General features: G+C 42.6%; 1 protein-coding gene across 6 annotated transcripts in view; it reads right to left on the reverse strand.

The window, feature by feature from the left end:
• ADGRB3 (adhesion G protein-coupled receptor B3) overlaps positions 1-24,549 on the reverse strand; it is a 628,454-nt gene that overhangs the window by 258,500 nt on the left and 345,405 nt on the right. For all 6 annotated transcript variants that reach the window (XM_077307622.1, XM_077307613.1, XM_077307604.1 and 3 more), the window contains 2 exons: positions 10,797-10,943; positions 8,370-8,445 (listed from right to left, as the gene is read on the reverse strand). In XM_077307622.1, coding sequence (XP_077163737.1) covers positions 8,370-8,445; positions 10,797-10,943 — 223 coding nt within the window. The remainder of the gene's footprint in view (positions 1-8,369; positions 8,446-10,796; positions 10,944-24,549) is intronic.

The raw sequence follows: 24,549 nt of genomic DNA on the forward strand, positions 1-24,549 counted from the left end.
AACTCCCAGACCACTTATGTTGGCATGGACTTGCTGGACTCCTCTGGGATTTGCATTAGTAAGGTCAGAGCTTGACCTACTGCCCACTGATACTATTAGGAGAGTTAATACCAAGTTCTTGGTCCCTTAGGCTATGACCATCAAACCACTTATATCAGAATAGCTCCATTCATTTTAAAGGTGCTTTCATGTAGAAAGTAGTTGGCAGACGGCAGCCTTAATAAGTTCTCCTCTTTTTAAGAACATTGCTTCCAATTTTGGTCTTTTTATTGCTTTTTGCAGTTTATGCCTGAGGGTGATCCCAGGCATTGGCTTCTCAACAGCACAGTTTCCGATTTGGGAGGGGGGGGAGCATTGTTCTTGGACATCATTTCTGAATTTAATTGCCCTCTGCACCAGTGTATTTTGAATACATCCATTTTTAAACTACAGACAGCCAGTATGTACAGAATGAATGAAGTTGCTTCAGTCCTCCTTAGGAATAATAATAAATGGCCTAGAATACAAAGGGCAGGAGGGCCAGTGCCATCCCTGCTCTCTCTTTCAGTGCTTCTCCTGAACCATTCTCTTCTGCCAATAACAATAGCAGTGGAAGCGTGAAAGGAAAACACCACAAAGACTTATAAACAGACCAATAAAACTCTCCTACTGCTTCTTTTTGTACTGGTTTTTGTCTACCTCTGCTGGCCCACTTGGACTAGTAGCAACCAGCATGAAGACTGGAATACAGGGGCTGCATGACTGCAACACTGTTCATTCAGACATCATGTCTGGCACATCTCTGTTTGAACTGCCCATACAGCTACTTCACTCTGCAGGCTGTTTAATAATTTGCTGTGGCGTTTCCTTTAAAACTAGAACATTGTCAACAAACCAAAGTCTGTTAACATTTTTTTTAATTTCTCTATAACAAGTGTAGAAATGACATTCTAATGTTCATGAGTACCCAAATAAACATAATAACCCAACTCAGTGCCTCCTTATGGATAGACTGATGTGATGCTTCCTCCGTCGCCTAATAATTTCAAACCCATTGCTTGCTTATAGATTTATGTGATACGAGGCTTGTATAGAGTCCCGTCTTTTTCAAAATCTCCTGCATTTATTGAAATCAAAACCGCATCTATATGCACACACAAAACAACCATTCCATCAAAGGAAATGAAGAAACATGCTCAAACAAGGAGCTGTATGTATCCATGCAAGCACACATGGAACTCCAGTGAGCAGCAGTATTTCTGATTTCAATACCAAATAAACAAAACAGGCCAGCTCCAGTATTGTGAATCTACTTTTCTATTTAAAAGCCTCAATATTTCTTTCCCCCTTTTTGCTGTTGTATAATGAAGAAGTGCAATTCCATATACTTATTCCAAAAAATTGCTTGTAGACAAATGTCAGGCCAAAGCGGTAACACTTAAGTATTGCAATATTGCAGAAATAATGTAAATAAACTGCAGTTATCCTATTCTGAACTTGTTTTTTCTTCATTTCAAAAGCACTATAAATTAGTGTCCCACACTTCCCTGTGGCATTAAAAGAAAGATCATTCCTAAAGATATTTTAATAACAGCAAGCAAATTCTCAATGCCTTATGTAGTGAAGGTGCCTGAAATTACCACTAATATTGTGAAGTGTTGCATCTATTTGTTTATGTGTACTTTGCAGAAAGTGTCCTGGAAAGCGATTTAAAACCATGCAGTGAATAGCAGAGTATAGGCTGAGCTATAATAAATACAGATGTCCCCTTTTGTATCATACAGGTATAAAATTGTCCAATTAGCCCTTAAGGTATTTAATCAGTTTTGCTTGTATGTTTCTCTAAACAAATGGCTTGGCTGTTAACGGGCCACTTCAAATCATAAGACTGAGTAATCTCTACTAGTGGAGTTTAATTTGGATCATTGCTTATTATGAATTTAGTCTTTTCACTGAGGTACATACAGTGCTAGAGGATGAGGGAGGAGGCAAAATCACTAAGGTAGGAGACTTGTTTAATATTTAAAATGCTTACATACTGGTTAAACTCTCATTCTCAAGAATCAGGAGAAGATTGAGACTGAGTAGTTGGAAAGGAGTTGGAAAAGATCCTTAAATTAAGAAATTAAGCCCGCGGTAGCTAAAATACAGTGGGCGCTAGTAGATTTGGAGGAATAAGAAAGGAATAAGGAAGGAAAGGAAGGTAGAAGAAGGAAAGAAGGATGGGAGTGAGAAAGGAGGGGATGGGGTGGGGGAAGGGATGGGTAGAAGGGAGAAAGGAAGGAGGGCATAAAGGCAGAAAGACAGGAAGGGGAAAAGAAAGGAAGTGAGAGGGAGAGCTAGAGAGGCAGGAAGTAGATAGAGAAATAGAGGAAGTCAGAAAAAGAGGAAGGAAGAAGGAAGGAAGGCCAGCAGGGAGATAGGTGGACTGGGAGTGCAGGTGGGAAGAGGGGGGGTCGCGAAGTGTCCGGTGGGGGGAGTGGTGAGGGGGGTGCGAATGGGGGGGGTTGCAGGGGAAGAGCGTGGGGTAGAGAGGGGTGGGTGCGTATTTGGGCAGATTGCAGGGGTGCCTGTGGAAGGGGTTGGGGTAAGACGGCAACAGGTTGGTGGGCGGGGGGATCCGTGGGGGGAGGGGGCGGCGAGTTTTGATGGGTTGGGGGAAGACAGTGACGGCCGGGTCAGTGGTTGGGGGGAGCACGGCGGCAACTTCTGGGGTGGGTGGGCGGGTAGTTGGGAGGGGGGAAAGCGGCATGGTGGCGGTTCGGGGGGCTGAGTTGAGGGGGCGAAGAGCAGGGAGGGTGGGGGTGGGGTGTGTTGGGGGGCTGACCTTGTCCATTGCTGTGGCGGCAGGCGTCCTGGCTAGCTGGGCAGGAGGCTGGCGATGGCGGGCGGCTGGCCGCGGTAGCGGTGGCCAGGGCCGCCATCGAGGCCTGGGGGTAAGGCTGGTTGGGAGGCTCGGGAAGGCCCCTACCCTTGTGAGGCTCCTGCCTCAGCGGCCGGAAAGGAGCAAGGCCACCGTGTCTTTTACGCGGTTGCCCTGCTCCTTTCCTGGCATCCCCCTCCCCAGTCAAGGTCCCTGCTTCACCGCCTTTCCCGGTGGTGAACCATCTGTGCGGGCAGTCCAGGGTGGGCCAAGTGGCCAATGTGTGCCTCCCCATTAGCCACTTGGCTCCTGAGTGGCACTCAGAGGGGCCAATCAGGAGCCGCTTTGCGGCTCCTAATTGGTCCCACCAAGTTTTTATCATGGACAAGCCCCTCCCTTTCTCTGCCCACACAGCCCTTAGGGCTTTATTTTTACCGCTCTGCGGAGCGGTTTACAGATGTGTCACTGGCAACCAAGATCAAGTTAATTCATGTCACTGTAATCCCTATTACTTTGTACAGATGTGAAAGTCAGACAATGAAGAAAGCTGACAGGAAGAAAGCCGTTTCATTTGAAATGTGATGTGGAAGGAGAGTTTTACAGATACATGGAACACCAAAAAGACAAACGAATTGGGTTCTAGAGCAGGGGTAGTCAAACTGCAGCCCTCCAGATGTCCATGGACTACAATTCCCAGGAGCCCCCTGCCAGCGAATGCAAATCAAGCTTGAACTCTCCATAGAAGTGAAAATTAGTCTTTTGTACTTTGGTCATATCATGAAAATGTGAGATACTGGAAAAGTCAACAACACTAGGAAAAACTGAAGGCAGCAGGAAAAGAGGAAGATTCAATATAACCGATTATGGATGGCGGTGGCCACACCAGGCCATCACCGATTTCTAGTGGCGGGGAAGTCCTGTATAAGAAATCCCCTGGCACACGTGGTCCACACAGGAACTGTGGATATCCATGCACAACTCTGGGATGGAAAAGGTCCACCACACCTCATGGCAGTGGTGGAAAGGGGAGGGAAAGCGGGCACAGGAATCCCAGCATAGGATCCCAGCATGCCACTATCCCACAATTGTGGGGGTATAGAAACACCCTGTTCAGCTCTGCCGCCCTGTGAAGCCAAACACAGTGTTTTGTGTCCCTGCAGTGGGACACCCTTATGCACAGGCCTGCCCTGGCTGGGCCTCTGCTGATTTCCATGGCAAGACAGGGAACGTAGAAGAATCCACATTCCCTTGTTGCAGGCCATCCAAGGCCCTAAGTCAGGCCAGGGCCAGGAGAGGGCTGGGATGGTGGCGATGCCAGCCCAGGCTTTCTGACCCATGCATAATCAGTCTGTGAGATGGATGAATTCAATAAAGGAAGGAATGGCCTCTTAGTTTACAAGACTTGAGCATGGCTATCAATAATAGGACATTTTGGAGGACAATAATTCATAAGGCCACCATAAGTCAGATGTGATGCAACACACATGCACCCACCATCTGTTCCACTTAATATTTTTGGTAAGGGCTTAGAGGAGTGTGGTCTCATGGCTTAAGTGTCACTCAGCACTTAACACCCTCTCAGGTTGGCTGTCCTGCCCCTGAGTTCCTCCTCCTCCAACCAGCTTTCCTGTCTGTCCAGCAGCCAGCCAACTGCCTTCTGCCGCCCACCCCTGACCACCCTCTTCTCCTTTCACTTCCCTCCGAGGCTCGCAGGCTGCAGATCTCTGCTGCGTGTGAGCTGCCCCTGCTGGTGACTTCTCTGCTCGGGGGCTGCCAAGCCCATGGGCCTTGGGGCTCCCTGGGAGGGCTCCTCGTTTCTAGACGACCAAGCCACCCTGCCACGGCCTCAGCCAGAGACACTCAACCCTAACAGCTGCCTGCAGCCTTCCACAGGTCCTGGGGGGAGGGAGAGAACATCTGCAGAGTGCTTCCACCCCATCCCTTCAATATATTCGTGAATGCAATGGGCTTGCCCCTAGTCTGAATATGAAAGGTAATTGCTATGCAAGCTTCTTTTGACTGTGGTGGAAAAGAGAACAGATGAGCCTTCTTGCACCTTCATACATTGGAACTACAAATACCCAATGGCTGAATCCTTACCTATGCTGTGCCAATGCTCCAATGGCTAAAAATAAATCAAAGAAATAAATAAAGCTGTACCCTACATTAGTTATTTAACATCTATATGCGTCCCCTGGCTCAGCTGGTACGGAGTTATGGGCTTGGGTGTCACCAGTACGCTGATGATACCCAGCTCTATCTCTTGATGGATGGCCGGCCAGATCTCCCCCCAGAAAAATTCGCCAGTTGTTTGGAAGCAGTGGCTGGATGGATCAGGAAGAGCCGCCTGAGACTCAACCCCTCTAAGACGGAGGTCCTTTGGCTAGGCCGAAGGGAGCAGGAACAGGAAGCGCGTCTTCCCTGCCTGGATGGGGTACAATTGTCATCTGTGCCCCAAGCCAGGAATTTGGGAGTGATTCTGGATGCCTCACTTTCCATGGAGGCCCAGGTCACTAAGGTAGCCCGGACGGCGTTTCTCCATCTACGCCAAGCTCGGCTACTAGCGCCCTACCTGCCCCCGGAACACCTGGCCACTGTGATCCATGCAACGGTTACTTCTAGATTAGACTTCTGTAACTCGCTCTACGCGGGCCTACCCTTGTCTCTAACCCGGAAGTTACAGCTGGTACAGAATGCAGCTGCACGGGTCCTCACTAAATCATCTTGGAGGTCCCATGTTCAGCCTCTGCTGAAGCAGCTGCACTGGTTGCCAGTTTGTTTCCGGATCAGGTTCAAGGTTTTGGTACTAACCTTTAAGACTATACGCGGCTTGGGTCCTGCATACTTGAGGGACCGCCTATCTCCTTATGCCCCCCGCAGGGCACTTCGCTCTGCGGGTAAGAATCTGCTGATGATCCCAGGACCCCGGGAGGCACGCCTGGCCTCGACAAGGGCCAGGGCCTTTTCGGTCCTGGCCCCTACCTGGTGGAATGAGCTCCCTGAAGAGCTGCGGGCCCTGTCGGAGCTCTCTGAGTTCCGCAGAGCCTGCAAAACGGAGCTCTTCCGCCAGGCGTTTGTCTAAGGCCGGGTGATGGCCCGGGGCTAAGATCGGACCCCTCTCCCCGGAGGGGGGAGGCCAGTACTAAACTGACCTGGTTCCCCAGAGTGTTCCATCCTATGCCCAATTATCCTCCGTTCCCTTCTGCTCATCCAGTGGGCCTGTACGGGAATAGTTTTAATCGCCATCATTGTGACTTAGTTATTGTTTTAATGGGGTTTTAATGGGGTTTTAATGGGGAATTTTAATGGTTAATATATTGTATTTGTATTAAAATGTTGTGAACCGCCGCGAGCCGGTTTCCGAGAGCGGCGGTCATACAAATCAAATAAATAATAATAATAATAATAATAATAATAGTCCTAACTCACATATGTGCATACATATGTATGCATATATGTATATGTATTATATATATCTCTGTGTGTGTGTGTGTATAGTGGGGTTCTGTTCTGGACCCAGGACTAAGACTAGCATCTCCATACTTATGCCAGCTACTGTGGCACAGGAAGCCCTTAAGACTGCACTGCCTGCATAGTAAACTGTTCTGCTGAATCTTAGCATGCATTTAATTTTTTTTCCAAAAATTACTTTTTACTTATTTTGTAAGAGTTTCTATTTAACGAGCTTCCATTTATTGTGAAATGCCTCAGGGTACTTCTAGCCTGGGACGTTAGGAAGCAAGCCTATTTAACCTATTAGAGAAAGTGAACATATTGGAGTAAGTGATGCTATGAGATCTACAAATTTATGCTATCCTCTAGAATTTTCACAAATCATTCACATTTGCTGGGTTGAAAGGATATAGACAGAGGTGCACTGAAGGGTCTTTAGCTGTCCATACATACTCCTGCATGATAACATCTCATTTCATCATTGTTTGTTCAGGGAAACTATCAATTAAACTCAGAAAAGCTTTTTTTCTGAGTAAGGGTTATTAAGGGCAAAGGCTACATCTGAGTGGAAGCTAAACAGACAGTGTGCTATGTTATTTCAGAGTTGAAATACAGTGAAGTCTTATTCAATTTCTAAGTACAATTATGCTGTTGAAAGCAGTTGCCCCAGTGAAATAAATATTCACATTACTTTTTCAGTACACTTTAGTCTGTCTTCCAACAAGATGTAGGGCATGCATCTTTTTTTGGGTTGGAACAGAATCATCAAAACCTTCAATTTATATCATAACCTATTAAAACCTCATGATGTGCCAAACCTCTGATTGGCCCTCACTGGGGGACATGCCCCCAATGGGGTGATGGTAATCTCTCACTGAGGGGCAATCAGAGGCTCTTCTTCACCCACCTCCTCCTCCTCTTCATCCCTGCTGCTTCCCAGAACTTGCCACAAGGAGGAAAAACTGGCAACAGGTAAACTGGGGAACTGGAGAAGTGTGTCCAGCTGTGCTCTGCTGTAGTAGCACCATGGAGAATGTGCACTACATGCTAGGTTATAATTCCACCCTTCACAGCTAGTTGTAATATGAAAAGTCTTGGAGGGGGATAACTAGAAGAAGTACTTTTATTCTAATTAATTCGGGACAATCTCGCTTATGTCCTCCCCCTGCCCATGCCACATGCCTTTTGTCCACAACGGCCCTCTAAAATCCTGGTATCACCTTTTCCTTGCTCACATGAGCTGCCGAGGAAGAGGAATAGCATGGAGGATCCACTTTTGCCACTGCCTGTTATACATGCCTCTGGCCTGAGCAGTCTGTCTGTCTGACATACTGTCTTTCTCCCTCCTCTCTGATATACACTTCTGTTTACATCCTCTTCTCTGTCCTTTTTTACACAGTCAATCATTCTTGTCTGAACTAGGAGAAATGCTGTGGATCTCACTATGTATGCATGGGTTGAGAACATAATTTTATGTCATAAGCACCCAGAGATCAAACCCCTGTCTTGTCACAACCGCTACTGACTCATCCCCCTGAGTTGCCACCACCTTCTCTCACCTTTCCCATCACACTTCCATTTCCTGCCTCTCACTGCTTCTTCTACCCTTCATATTTGACCTGCCTCTTAGCTGTCCTCTGAGGAAAAATAAACAATTGGTGATAAAGTGCCAGAGAGGCAGAAGCAGTGTCTTGCTTCTGAGAGCTTTCTGAGAGATGAATATTGTGGATGAGATAGTTGTCTGGTGATATTAACATGGGCCTGCAAGCCAGCTGATGTCCACCTCTCTCTTAAGAGAATTTTAAGGAGAGAATCTCCTATACCAGGGGTAGTCAACCTGTGGTCCTCCAGATGTTCATGGACTACAATTCCCATGAGCCACTGCCAGCACTTGCTGGCAGGGGCTCATGGGAATTGTAGTCCATGAACATCTGGAGGACCACAGGCTGACTACCCCTGTCCTATACCATGTAAGAAACAACACATGGCAACCGTACGTGTTCTCAGCTCAATGCATCCTAGAGGCACACTCGAAGCAATATAAATCATGCCATTTCCTCAAGTCATCACTTACCTTAAGGTAGGTAAAATAAGGTCTAGATTTTTGTACAGTACTGCTCCAAGTACGAATACAGTAGATTCGTCCAGTTCTGAAATAGAAGGGTGGGCGGGGGAAAAGAAAGACAATATGTACATTAAATGTGCTTCTCTTTCCGACCCTTTCTAACTTAGTCAGCATACAGGCACATGGAATGGTATTTATCATTGGGGAAGAAGTTTTTATCTTTAAGGAAATCATTGCTGCAAGATGAAATATGTTTTTCAGCATTCTATCATAAAAATGTAATATACATTAAAGAGGGAAAAAGTCTATACAATTGGAACATCTCACAAGATTTAAAGCGCTCAGAGGTCTGGCTAGAGTGTGGGATTCATCATTGGCAGCTAAACTCTGCCAGCGTTCTGCCTTGATTATGAAAGATCCACAGGAGTTATTTTTAGAGGATTTCTTTTCTTTTGATGCTGAAGAGGACAAGACTCTCTGCTGCAGAAATATGGCATGACAGACACCACTGTGATTTAATTCTGGAATCACAACCCAAGGCATTTGGATTAAAGGAAGTTACTAGAGCAGCCGGACTCCATATCAACACAGTATTTGGACCATGTTGAAGATCATGGTGCAGCAACAACCAAACCAACTCTCAACAAGGATCCATAGACAATCCCAGATCCAATAACATGCACAACTATTTGGCAAATAGATTAGGGGCACTAACACTGCCTGGATGGCGTACAACTGACATCTGCACTTCTGGCCAGGAATTTGGGAGTGATCTTTGATGCCTCCCTTTCTATAGAGGCTCAGATCTCAAAGGTAGCCCAGATGGCTTTTTTCCATCTATGCCAGGCATGGCTACTAGTGCCCTAACTGTTCTCAGAACATCTGTCTACAGTGATCCATGCAATGGTCACCTGCAGGTTAGACTTCTGTAACTCGCTCTATGCAGGCCTACCCTTGGCTTTGATCTGGAAATTACAGCTGGTACAGAATGCAGCTGCTAGGGTCCTCACTAGATCATATTGGAGCACTCATGTCCAGCCTCTGCTGAGACAACTGCATTGGCTTCCAGTCTGTTTCCAGATCAAGTTCAAGGTTTTTGGTTTTGACCTTTAAGGCTATACGCAGCTTGGGTCCTACTTACCTGCAGCACCACTTACCTCCTTGTGCCCCCCCCCCCATCAGAGCACTTTGCTCTGCAGGTATGAATTTGCTGATGGTCCCAGAGCCCCGGGAAGCATGCCTAGCCTCGACCAGGGTCAGGGCCTTTTCCGTCCTGGCCCCTACCTGGTGGAATGAGCTCCCTGAAGAGTTGTGAGTCCTGACGGAGCTCTCAAGGTTCTGCAGGGCCTGCAAAACGGAGCTCTTTCACCAGGTGCTTGGCTGAGGCTGGGCACGATGAGCACAGGGGATTTTCAAACTCCCTCCCCTTCCATTGTTCTTGAGTACTAGACCTACATAACTACCCTGCTGTATCCATACCCCTAGCCACTCCAGCCCACCGAATCAACTATATTGGAGGCTGGGGAGATCTTTCAGTTATACCGCCATCTTGTCTTATTGTATTTTATTATTATGTTTATTTTATCGGCGTAAAATTTGGGGATTTTATTGTTATAAGAGCTTTTGTACAATGTTTTATATATATGTTGTGAACTGCCGTGAGTTCACTGGGAGCGGCGGTCTAGAAATCAAACACACACACACAGTTAAAAACAAAGGGCATAATTTATCCACACACAGAGAAAGGATAATCATATGGGTTCTCTCCTTTCCCTTTCTCCTCCTGTCTGATCTTCAGACATCTGTACAAAAAGATACATGAATCACAGAAGGCTCACAGGTATTTCCAGTGGAAGACATTGCATGAATACTTATGCAGAAATCCACTTCACTCTTCTTGTTCCTGGTTAATTTGCAATTTGCATATACCTGTGCAAACCAGTCATGATTAGAAAAGAACGTTGAATCCATGGTGATCACCCCTTTGTGCCCAAAGCTACGCTCACGGAAGGATCAGAGATGAATTGTGCTCATAATGAGTGAAGAGGCCCACAATTATAATAGTGGATAGGGCACAAATCAGTTTCTCTGAGGGTACTCATAAAGCAAACACAAGGTTGGATTTACTATTTCCTCCTTGTTTCTTGTGCTTTTATCATTTCCTGGCCATTTTTTCAGTCGTGTAAATGTATACATTAATATGGCATCAGATTGCAGTAGACTACAGAAAATGGCAGCAGGAGTGGGGAAAAAATCAAAATGAGGAGAAAAGGACCTACGTTTTGCCCTTCACGTCCACACCTGCAAAAACTATCCCTGGGTAACATGTAGTTGCACCATGAACTGGTGATTCCAGACTCCTCATTCTGACCACAGCACTGTACTGTTGCCCTATTAAGAAATACAATGACAGAAAATCTGGAGTTTGTTTTTTACCTGTTGACATAGGGGTGAAGATATTTTTGGGAATGACAACCCTATCTTCTGAATTACGTGCCCAGTCAACCATTCCTTTCCTTCCTTTCATGGGGAAATTGATGTCTGTTAGAACAGATGCTGCAGGAAGCTTCTGAATGCTAGCCACTATAGAGGGGAAAAAATAGGAGATTAACCAGAACTCCTGCTCTGTTTTTCAGTATTATTTAAATATTGTACTAAGGAAGATACATTAAAAAAATTGACCATGAGGGAAAAGATGGTAAAAAAAGCAAGTGCTTATTTGAAATACAAAAGAACATTTATATAAAGATATAGATTGAGACAACAAGAAAATCCTTCTATACAATTAATAGAAAACCTGTGGATGAATCATATAGCTTTGACTCTCTCAAATTCAATACCTTATTGGGGATTGTTTAATCTGTCGGTTCATGTCCTGAAAAAAACCACATGGAAGGACACAGCGGTTCTGCCTATTCAGAACATATTCATAATGGATTAAAAACCAACAAAGTAATGGATTATTTGGGGAGATATAACTTCTAGAGCCAGGTTAATTAAGCAATAACAAAGCTGCTACCCCTTGTATGGGCTTGATGAGATTTGAAAACAACCCCCCATTAAAAAGATTGACATATCAGCAGCTGGTATTTGGTAAAAGGTAAAAAATAGCTACCAGTAGCTTAAAAGCCATTTTCCATTTCTCTTCACTGTGAAATGTAATTACTGACGTTTCATTACTCCTTTTCTCAGGGCATTTAGTGAACAGAAAGCTTTGGAAACATTACCTTATTTTAGATTCACAACAACCCTTTTAAGCAGGTAAACGATATCCCTGGTGAGGCTGATATAGTGAGGGCAGCACAAGAGCCCAAGGTGCTCTTATGATTCAGATGACATAAGAATTCAGGTTTCCCCAGGTCATTAACAATAATAATTTACCATTAAAAAAGACAACCAAATATACAAAATCCAACAAACACTGCAATACATGGTTCTAAATGCAAATGTGATATCTTATTTTCCACAAAAACACATATCCACCTATTCATTATTATTGCTACAGAACACTGGAAATGCAGGGATAGAAAGCAGCACCATAATTAAAACATCACCCCCATGCCGAAGGCGGCAAACTTGAATTTTGTTTACTCATTTTCCCCTATTTATAATGCAGTTGTTATCTAGACATCTCTTTTATTGGTGCTTTAAAAATCTGAGCATGATTCCATGGCAACACTGCCAATTTGAAGCAGAATTCCAACTACTTGTAAGCTTCTGACAGGACTGTGTGCCATTATTCACATTCACAGAGATGATAAACAATCTGTCCAGACTCAGTGCTCCATTTCTAATGTGAGCCAGAGTGATAATTGTTTTTTTGCACATTGCTTCTTATAATCCTTTTACAACCTGGGTAATAGAGTTCATGCGGTTTGCACATTGCGTCTATGTACAATGATGGGTATAAGCAATTTACTGCAAGTGCCCCAGAGAGGGGTAAAAGAGAAAGACAACAGGGACAGCTCTAAAAGCATCCATAGCAGCACAATTATAGCAGAAAACCATTTGGCCTCTCATAAATGGATTTCATTTGAAAGGAAATTGTAATTTAAACCAAGAGACAAAGAAATTAAGATGTTAATAATATTAGTTCTACAGAATATATTGTTCAACAACTGACTCCTAGTTCCAAATTAATGTGGTTCTGTATTAAAGCAGCACTCCAGTACAACACTATTTTAGGCCTTTCTATGCATTTATTTAAGTGTACACCCTGCTTTTTGGCCGACAATCCATATTCTAGATGGCTAACAAGAAAGGTGTTTTTTTTTAAACACACAATGAAACAATATACTAAAACAGAAGTCAATCCAACCCAAACAAATGTGCAGAGAGCCAGGAGATGCTGACATACATAGGCCAGTATGATCACAGACACTGCTGAACACTTACTAGGAAAAGGTCGTCTTGCTGTTTGTGTACAAAGCCAAGAAGGTTAGGGTGAAGCAGGCTTAAGCCTCCCTAACTGAAAATGTCCTGACTTTTGTACTTACCAATCACACTTTTTTTATACAGTAGAAATCTGAAGTTAAGATTTCACAAAAGATCTCCAGAATATATGGAAATAAACAGTCACTGTGCTACTTCTGATCCTAGAGTAGACCATTCAGGGCTTCAATGGTGCCAGCTCTTGGTTGGGAAACACCTGGAGATTTTGGTGGTAGAGGCTGGGAAGGTCAGGGTTTGGGAAAAGGAAGGACCTCAGACGTATATAATGCCATAGAGTCCACAATCCAAAATAGCCATTTTCACCAGGGGAACTGATCTTGGTCATCTAGAGCAGCGGTAGTCAACCTGTGGTCCTCCAGATGTCCATGGACTACAATTCCCATGAGCCCCTGCCAGAATTTGCTGGCAGGGGCTCATGGGAATTGTAGTTCATACACATCTGGAGGACTACAGGTTGACTACCCCTGATCTATAGGCCAGCTGCAATAGTGGAAATCTCCAGGTGCCATATGGAAGTTGGCAACCCCGTATGCAGAGATACTACATCCTTATAAGTCCACTGAAGTCAATGGGCTTAAGAAGGTATAATTATCCTAGAATGGCACTACAAATGTCAAAAGCAACAAGCTCAACTGGGCCACATGTATTGAGAAGTATTGAGATGTATTGAGAAGTATTGAGATGTATTGAGAATCAATTCAGGTTTATTGCCTCGTCTGTTATCTGTGGATTTTCTGCCATCTGTTATTTGTGGAAACTAGGCCTTAGAGATGTAAACTTCATCTTAGGGCAGCCAAGCCCAGTCATGGGTGGGGGAATCTCCCATCCTGAGTTTCTAAGGGACATAAGAAAAACAAACCAACAAACAGCAGTTTTCCCTCAAAAGTGCTGTCATCACTCTCAAGATGTTGTCCCTCGGGTCCCCCTCCAAGCCTCCTGCAGGTTGCCAGACTCAGCATGGAAACCCTACTTCATCTCCTCAGTTTTCTGCACTGCCTTTAGCATATTACTGGACTGGGCATCTGGATTACAGGACTTCAATCTGGATTTTCAGATAGTTAGGTGGATAGGAAATTGGTTAGAGAACCACACTCAAAGAGTTGTTGTCAATGGTGTTTCATCAGACTGGAGGGAGGTGAGTACCGGGGTACCTCAGGGCTCGGTGCTCGGCCCGATACTTTTTAACATATTTATTAATGATCTAGATAAGGGGGTGGAGGGACTACTCATCAAGTTAGCAGATGACACCAAATTGGGAGGCCTAGCAAATACCCCAGAAGATAGAGACAGAGTTCGACGAGATCTGAACACAATGGAAAAATGGGCAAATGAGAACAAGATGCAATTTAATAAAGATAAGTGAAAAGTTCTGCATCTGGGTCAGAAAAATGAAAAGCATGCCTACTGGACGTTTTTAGGTAACACTGTGTGTGAACGAGACTTTGGGGTACTTGTGGATTGTAAACTAAACATGAGCAGGCAGTGTGATGCAGCGGTAAAAAAGGCAAATGCCATTTTGGGCTGTATCAATAGGGGCATCACATAAAAATCACAAGATGTCATATTCCCATTGTATACGGCACTGGTCAGACCACACCTGGAGTACTGTGTGCAGTTCTGGAGGCCTCACTTCAAGAAGGACGTAGATAAAATTGAAAGGGTGCAGAGGAGAGTGACGAGGATGATCTGGGGCCAAGGGACCAAGCCCTATGAAGATAGGTTGAGGGACTTGGGAATGTTCAGCCTGGAGAAAAGGAGGTTGAGAGGGGACATGATAGCCCTCTTTAAATATTTGAAAGGTTGTCATTTGGAGGAGGCAGGATGCTGTTCCCATTGGCTGCAGAGGAAAGGACACGCAGTAATGGGTTTAAACTACAAGTACAATGATATAGGCTAGATATCAGGGGGGGAAAGTCACAGTCAGAGTAGTTCAGCAATGGAATAGGCTGCCTAAAGAGGTGGTGAGCTCCCCCTCACTGGCAGTCTTCAAGCAAAGGTTGGATACACACTTTTCTTGGATGCTTTAGGATGCTTTGGGCTGATCCTGCGTTGAGCAGGGGGTTGGACTAGATGGCCTGTATGTCCCCTTCCAACTCTATGATTCTATGATTCTAAGGAAAATGGAATTTAAACAAATAGCTTACTACCCAGGTAACTTTTTATTTTGCTGGGAAACCCACTCTCTGATGCCAAGAACTGGTTTTAAAAAATCCATTAATTTTCCTAAGCAATTGAGATGACAGTATCCAGCAGCAAGTCTCATTTTAAACTATCAAGAGCTGTGCCATTTGCAATAGGGTAAATGAGAAGCTAGACATGGAAGCTGCAGATGAGAAAATGCATGTGCAAGATATACAGGCACCAGCGAGCCACTTGAATTTTGTTTGTTGGCTGATAGAACCAGGTGAGTCACCATTAATTCAGAAGGCAAGACAAGAGCATAAACTATATCTGCAATGATCATCAGGAGTCCTCTTGAATAACTGAGTCGCTCTGACAGCCCTCAACAAATGTCAATACAAGTATGGACAAAGATTTTCATTTGTGTATGCAACTGTAGTCAAAGAAAAAAAAATCAAGCAGAAATGCTTTTCTGGTCCTCAAACCTTTTCTGGGGGTGTGGTAACAGGTGGAAGATCTGATGCAAAGAGAGTGGGCTTTCCCCAAGTCTGTCCCCTTCTATTACCATCTTTCGCCAGCACGTGAGGACTTTATTTCTCTTCTTCCCAACAATATATTTTAAAGCATTTTAATGATGGGTAGTGTAAAATTCAAAAAGAATTGCTACTATTTTGCAAACAGAAAAAGAAATCCTTAAAATTTGTGGAAACACTGTACCTCCCTGCAGTGATGCTGTACTGAATGTAGCTGTAAGCATTTGAGACAAAGCAAATCCCCCTTCTGTAATAATGTGCAGTCCACCTCCAGAGTAGCCATTTTCTCCAGGAGAAATGATTTCAGTAGTCTGGAATTCAATTGTAATTTGGGAGTTCCACAGGCCTCACCTGAAGGTTGGTAACTCTATGTCAGATTAACTCCCTCATCCTAGACTTAATGTGGAAGAACTGTTGGCAGATGGAGGCTGGCCTAGTATTGACAAACAGAACTTGAAGAGAAAGGAGCCCATTGGCACCTTGACTGTCTAGTCTGAGATCATGCTCAAAATAATGAATAATCCCTAGTTATCTATTTCCCCCCTCTCCCTGCCCTGTCTTATTTCCATAGAGACCCACTCTTACAGTACATAATCAAAGCTAGGGTTAATGGGTTCTGAGTGATCCACTACACAACTAAACATTTGGAAAATTGCTTTTATATTATGTTAGGAGTCAAATGACATCTAGGTCAGTGTGCATTAAATAAAACCCCAACCAATCTAAGTATAATCCTACGGGAGATCCGTGATTGACATCCTCTAGAAATTGACATTTGCTGTTCACCTAAAATAGCTGATGGTGAACCTTGTCCTATTCTAGAAAATATTAGCAAGAATAAAATCATAGCTTGTTCAGAACTTTTGTTGAGACATCCTGATCTACATGGAGCAATCATGTGAAATATGAACACATAACTGAATTAAATTTAGACTTTGGTCAATTACTAGTAAATATTGTAATTGTTTTTGGCTCAAAATGAGCAGGAAAAAAGTCACAGGCATATCATTATACCATTAAATTTCATATATATTTAACCCAATCATTGATCCTAATGCTGCCCAACCCATAGGAACCTGACACTTTCTATTTCAGTATAGCCACCCATAATTCTGATGACTTTGATGGCTCATTCACATGACGGGGGAAATGGCTCCACATAATTAGTGAATCCATCCAGGTTGTAATCATATTCTTAAACAACATGGGGGATATAACAAGAGACCCCAGTTTTGTCATGCATACATCCACAGTCAACTGTCCCAGATACCTGTAATTCTAGCAGTGGGCTTGTTTGTTGTAAATACAAAAAATACAGCTGGATCACATTGACATGTGGACAATATACCACATTACATTCCCAATTGAATAGTAGTTTCAGGATAGTAGTGACATAGCACTGATTTCTTCCATATGAATTAAACTAAAGTTGTTCCTGTGAATGCACACCTATAGAGAAGACACTATTTTTATTATTCTAATTCTTATGCAACAGAATCGGTAATAGACATGCAAAAGCCTTTGGTAGATCTATTGAAAATTCTTACTTTCCCCTCTAGGATCCTTACTATTGGGAAACAAAACCTTTTAAAATCACATGGTATCTAGGAGTTCATAAGGGATCAGGAAATATGTAAGAGTTCAGATGCCAATTTTGTTGCTTTAGCAATCTCGTTGCTAGGCAAGAGGCATTCTGCTGTAGACTCCCAGAGGAGAGACCTGTTTCTTCAGCCATGTATCAGACATTAGGATGAAAAACTGCTATTAGGATGAAAAACTGAACTATTTGCTAATGCTCAGCAGTGGAACTTGAGGTGGGCATCAAAAATGGTTCCTGAACTCTCCCAAGATGAATGCTTAGCTGCCATTTTGTCTACCGGAGTAACCTTATCAGATTATTGAGGGGATTAGAAATGGGATTCCTTTCCCACAATTCCTCAACATTCAACCACTTGAAATGCTACAAATAGAATATAGAATTGTATGTGGAATCCTTATAGCACCTGCAAATGCAAATTCACAGTATAATTTTTTTAAGTTCTCTAGAATGGTATGAAATGTTATGTAGGAATCATGCCATCTGCATGTCTGCAATGCAACACCTACATTAGATCCTACTGAGGAACCATACAATTCATCCTGAAGAGTCCTTGAAGTAGAAACATCCATGTCGTTAGTGATCTCAGATGAAAATTTAAGCACTAATAAAAATTGCTGTTAAATGAGATGTGAATGCTGAGGCTGAAAGAGAAAAGGTATTTTTGGAAGCTTCTGAGTAATCCAAGTGTTTGATCTTTTGCAGGACTAGATCTCAATAATAATTTTATTATAATCATGCACCAAGAGAATTAAACTAGAATGACATTTTACTGAATCATCTGGATACTATCTTCGCACTATGAAGTGATGCTCAATTACTGGCACAGTAAATCACACATATTCACGCAGAAGTAAGTCCTGCTATATTCAATGAGGCTTGCTTCTGCATAAGCACGCATAAGATAACAGACTTAAATATCACACACTGTCGTATCTCAAACTCCAGAGCTTAGGGCCAAATGTGACAAGATACTGTTTGGACCAGGGACACACCTAGAACAGAGTTCTAGCCAGTCGGATGAGGGCCCAATCTGAAGGCGTGAAGTACCTTCCGATTGGGCCCTCACCAGGACAGGACAGAGCTCCAGTCAGGTAGCTATTTTTGCCTGCAGAGCTGATCATTATAATCTAGAGATGAGCAGCGATCTAGAGAGGATGTTAGAGGCTCACTGACTGTGGTTGGGGTGGAGTGGTTGTGGGTGTGTCTCTCCTGGACTATGGGCTTTGGCCAGCCCTTACCAGCAACTGTTTATATTTTGGGGTGCAGAGAGACAAACAGATAGACCAATATCAATCCTGCAAGTCTGGAAAATTCAGGAAGACCTAAATAAAGAATATTTACAGCCTGAAACTGTAAATAGTGAACGAGTAAATGGCTGGAGAGACATGGTAACTAAAGTGACTTTTTTCAAGCTTGGCCTGGTATATATAAACTCCTATGAACTCAAATACATAAGTGGCTCAGAAATTCAAGTGTGGTTAGCTTTACAGGAAAGTGGGCAGTGAAACTTTCGGGGGAACTAGGTGATCCACTTTTATTAGGCAACGACTTGGCCTTGCAGACAACAACAGGGACTGCAGTTGCCAGCAGTAGGTCTGAGGCTTCAGAAGGGCAGACATCACCAGGCAAGCAAACAAGTGGATTCTGGGGCAATGTGCATTCCTGGACAACTTCTCCCCTTCCTCTTCCCAACACCAAGTTCTATAGCCCATTGTATTCCTGGATATAACAGGCTTTGCCCCTTTTATTGGGTGATATGATCATATATGGTCATGCTGACCTCCCCCTCACCCAAAATGGCCTGGAGGGGGTCAGAAGGGGAGGGGCTCTGGGTGGGTGTGTACACAGCTATGCTTCCCAACCGTATTCTTCTCAATTGCATGGCATCTGGGGTTTCTTGAAGCCTGAAGAATGTTTCAGTGATTTCTCAATGGTAAAAAGTGTTGAGAAAGGCCACTTTAGATTCCATGCCCCTAACAATGCAGCCTGTGACGAAACCAGCTCACCTCTGCCTTGCAGGCCCAGTTCCATCTTACCCACCTCCCGTTCTGGCTCCAGGCCAATGGCAAAAGGAACTCTCTGTGCAACACCACCGCTACCACCTGGTTAAGATACAGGGTCGCAACTGGGAAATCCAGGACTCCTAGCCTGCCCCTTTCGCAACACAGGTCTTGCTTCCCACAACCCCAGCACATGAGTGCCATGAGGATGAATTACTGCAAGGGTATACCCCTCTGGGTCTTCTCTTTGCACAGAGCTAGTGTTTGAGATGGGGGAGCTCTATGTGGAACAGAGAACAATGGCCCACTTCAAATTTATAAAAAAAATATTAAAATAACAAGGTCCAAAGCAGATCTTTACCACAGCTCAGAGTTAAGCAAAAGAGGCAAAAGAAACTGGATGAAATGCAATCCTTCTGTCCCTCTGCTAAAACATACACTATCTGATATTAACACAGGGTAGGCACCTTTAAAAAGAGCCTCTTGTGGCGCAGAGTGGTAAGGCAGCCGCCTGAAAGCTTTGCTCATGAGGTTGGGAGTTCGATCCCAGCAGCCGGCTCAAGGTTGATTCAGCCTTCCATCCTTCCGAGGTCGATAACATGAGTACCCAGCTTGCTGCTGGGGGGTAAACGGTCATGACTGGGGAAGGCACTGGCAAACCACCCCGTATTGAGTCTGCCATGAAAACGCTAGAGGGCGTCACCCCAAGGGTCAGACATGACTCGGTGCTTGCACAGGGGATACCTTTACCTTTACCTTTAGGCACCTTTGCTTAAGCAGTTCCCAAAGTCTCATTGCATTGTCCTTATGTCCAAGATGGCTGGTCACCTTTTCTCCCAAGAGCAGGCTCCTTCCTTGATAGTAAGCATATAAAAGACCTCTCCCTCATTTGATCAGCTCCCACAGGAAGCTCCTCACCCAGGAATTCTGTGAAGAAGAAACTCTTCTCCCCCAGTCCATGTACCTGCTTCCCGGCCAGGACAATTAACATTTGAAAGGGCAGGTGAACATGGGCTTAGCAGCCCTTCCCCTCTCCCGCCAGACTAGAGGAAAAAATGGTTTCTTTTTTGAAATAGCAAGTGGGGTGGCATTTAGCTGCACAGCCATATTAGTCTCCTTAGCTGCCATATTGCATTGTTGGTTCATATTCAACTTATTGTCCACCAGAACTCCTAAGTCCCTTTCACATGTACTACTATCAAGTGAGGCCTCTCGCATTTTATATTTATGCATCACATTTTTATTGTACTTTTCCCTCCTTGACTCATAGTCCTTTCCTTTGAGGTATTAGCCACCCCACCCAATTTAGTGTCATATGCAAATTTAATCAATGTACCCTCCATTGCATCCCAATAATTAAAAAAAATGTTAAAGAATACTGACCCCAACACAGAATCCTGTAGAACACCACTGGTCACCTCCCTCCAAGATAAAGAGGAACCACTGATGGACACCCATTGGGTTTTATCCTCCAACCAATTACAAATTAATTTGATTATGCCTTTATCCATCCCTGTTTTTACTAACTTTCTGACTAAAAAATCATTGGGGAACTTACCAAAAACCTAACTAAAGTCAACATTTCCTGCATCAACTAAACTAGTTGCTCTATCAAAAAAAAGAAATAAGATTAGTCAGGCAGGATTTATCCCTAAGAAATCCAAGTTGATTTTTATTAAGCACCACATAATCTTTTAAGGGCTTACTCACTGCTTGTTTAATGATCTGTTCTAAAACCTCTCCTGGTACTGATGATAAACTGACTAGACAATAGTTGTTGGGGACTTTTTCCCTTTTTAAAAATCAGGGACAAGACCTGCTCTCTTCTAGTCCACTGGAATTTCCATTGATCTCCAAGACTTCTGAAAGGTAATGAAATTTCTCTGCCAATTCTTTCAACAGTCTTGGATGTAACTCATCAGGCCCTAGAGATTTAATTTCATTTAAAGTAGCCAAATATTTTTGCACAACACCTTTATTAATTCTATAATTTATCCAATCCCCAATATGTTATACTTAATTTCCCCCCAGTCGAATATATTTTCCTTATGAGAAAACCCTGAAACAAAGAAAAACCCTGAAACACTTCTGCCTTGTCACCATCTCCTGTTATCATGACACTATCGTCTCCACACAACTACTCCCTTATATTCCATTTTGCTATGGACATGGCCAAAACACATCTTCTTGTTATTTAAATATCTGGGGGTAAATGAAATAAAGTGAAATTCCATTGTTCTAAAGGAGCTCATTGTGTCTCAATTTAATTATAACTGATACAAAATGAGCTCCTTTAGAACAATGGAATTTCACTTCATTTCAAAGCAAAGGTTGTATCACAAATGCTATATGGGACCCTCTTGGGTTCACCTGTCTCTTTTTTGTCCCTTTAGAGCGGGTGCAGTCCACATATCTCAGGGCTGTATTACAGGTACCAAACTGTATTTCCAGTTCATGGATTCACATAGAGGTAGTTATGCCCCAAATTGAAGCTAATATTGCCTTTGTCTCTATTTGCCTATGGCTCAAGGTGCACTGGAGGGAAAAAAAAAAACTTGTGTAAGGTCAATGAAAAAACTTTGTCATGTATTCTTGCTATATTCCTTTTCTTTATTGTTGGATATATATAATTCAATTATTCAATTACAGAATTCAGTTATTTCAAGAACCAATATATGATATTAATACTGGTTTCACAAGTTTTGGCTTCTTCAGCTAAATGCAAACGTGATTCAAGTTCATCCACATGGTAAACACCCTCTAGGTGCACACTAAAGAGCATTTACCACTTTGATGCACTTGAATCATGCTTGTATTTAGCTGAAGAAGCCAAAACTTGTGAAACCGATATTAATATCATATATCGGTTCTGGGAAAAAAATGGAAATAATTGAATTGTATATATCCAACAATAAAGAAGGGGAATATTGCAAGAAGATGTGGCAAGGTTTCTTCATTGACCTTGCATGGTTTTTTCCCTTTCAATATATTGTTACCATGTGCTCCTTTTCCTCCCCACCCCCCGAAGGTGCACTTGGCCATTAAAAGGGTTATTACCTGCAATTCTCTGTGACAATTTTAGATTCAAATGGTTACAATTCACTGTAAAAAGGGAATAGAAAGTCTGGGCTTTTCTCCTTTGAAGTTACTTGGTATGGGAAAACAAAATTGGCTATTAAATAAAGGATTGAGGCTATAGAGAAACAAATGGATTTAGCATCTTCAAGTTTGAGATAAATACAAGCCCTGACTGAATATTTCTTGGAAATGAAAAAAAAATCATAGAGGGAAATTTATGTTGGTTGAGATGTTTGGCTTTACCCTCTGCAACTTTAGAAGGTTGATATAAGAAAATTCCTAGAGCTGAAAGAATTTGCCCTTGTAATTCGGGGGACCTGGAGACTGTAGAACAGGTGCTGTTTGGATGCTCATTTTATATATCAGCTAGCTCATCTCATCTCCCCTATACTTACAAGGATGGATGTCAGTTCAGAAAAACGAGAAGTAAAGTTCCTCTTGTGGAGAGGGATAGAGTCTATTATGCAAAATGAATCTCACTGTATTTATACTGCTACCTAACATTTTCTATTTTAATAATAATTTAAGTATGTAGAGTTCTGGCTAAATGCTGAATTAAATAAATTCATTCATTCACTCTTCTTGTTATTTTTAACTCTCCTGGCAAGCATTCTGGCCCTTAGCTTTTTAAACCTTCTCCCTATATTTCTTGACTTTTGTTAAAAATTGCACCTTGGTGATTTCTTTCTTTCTCAATTTCATGTTCATGTCACTTTAAAATTGTAACTTATTTGGAGTTCTTGAGTCATCAATCTTGGCTTCGTTTGACATCTTTCATTCCTCAGTTTCATTGGAAATGTTTGATATTGTCCCTTCAATATCTCAATTTTAAGAAATTCCCATCCAGCATTCATTCTCTTGTCTTTTAGTATATGTGACTATATTCCCTCTTTCCTTAATACATTTATGAAGGCAGGAAAAGGCAAACAATCTGCCCTAAGCATAAGGAACAAAATTAAATAATTTATTTTTAGTGAAAAACATTAGACTTTGAATAGGTTTGAATTCTTACAAAGCAGAGATTCAAATACCCATGGCTCAATATCAAACAATGCCCACATAGACTAATGTTACTTTACCATATCTGAATTAGCTAAAACATTATTTCTGATTTTGTAATGCATCACTGGACTGTCAAAGCAATATATTTGTTTTGGATTGTCAAAATTAATGTTACTTTACCATACCTGTACTGGCTAAAATATTATTTCTGATTTTAAAATGCACCATTGGACTGTCAAAACAATGCATTTTGTAAAGGGGAAACAGGGTACCACTGTTTCATATAAGGTAAGTGATTCTTCTGCAGAAAAATCCTGCACAATTCAATCTAAAACAGGCAAAAGATTTAACTAGTCTTCATTATATATGCAAGATCAGAACAGAGTGATACACTTATGTCACAGTTCATATATATAAATGAGAGACATAAAATCTGTTATTTAAAATCAGTTGTAAGATTTTGCATTGTAATTGAGATTTTATATCATGCATTATTTATGGTAAATCTGAAGGAAAAGATTTGGTGTGATTAGGTATACAGATGTGTGGGTTTTTTTGGGGGGGGATTGGTTCCCTGGTTTCACTGAGAAGACAGTAAAATGGCAGGGGGGGGGGAAGAACCATAAATGTAGTGTAATTCATTCTGACTGTCCCAATGCTATGAGGGTCAGGTATTAAAGACAATAGTCAAAATAAAAATGTAGCAATTCTTCAATTAGCCTTTTTCTACTTCCTGAACTATTTACATTACCCCCAAACGCTTGGCAGACTAAACTCCTAACTCAGCCTCAGTAACTGACACACGTGACATGTTTTTGTGATCAACTGCTGAACAAGAACTAAACCTGTCTGTAGAAGTGAGATGACACCACATCACTCCCATTGAGCAGCTAGCTGATTAACACAGTTGTTTGTTCTTGGGGGAGGGCACAACCCTGACATTCATCCAGTTAACCGATTTACACAGTGGAAGCTTTAAAATCCCACCTCAGGGATCACTCACCAATAAACTAGAGGAGGAGAAGGAGGAGGAGGGAAAGAAAGTGTGGCACCATTAAGACATCTCTGACACTCCCTTCCCAAATTATTTCTATGGAGTGTCTTCTGAGTTTGCTCACTATCTTTCATCAACTAGTTTTCTGGGATTAAAGAAAAGAATGCAGAGGACAAAATTAAACCTGTCATAAAGCTCCTAAGATGTAGCTTGATTTGTAAAACACAAATTTAATTTTAATTATATCATGCTACCAACTGGTGAGAGCATTATGGGGTTTTATGCTCTGAGGGCTAATTCAGACAACCATTGTGTTCATGGTTCTTTTTTACAATGCACTTTTAATTGCATTGCACCAACCTATCTTTACATTTTATGCGCTAAGGCATGCATGAAGGTCTGCCATCCT

The sequence above is a fragment of the Paroedura picta genome, chromosome 1 (assembly GCF_049243985.1).
Source record: "Paroedura picta isolate Pp20150507F chromosome 1, Ppicta_v3.0, whole genome shotgun sequence".
NCBI lineage: Eukaryota > Metazoa > Chordata > Lepidosauria > Squamata > Gekkonidae > Paroedura > Paroedura picta.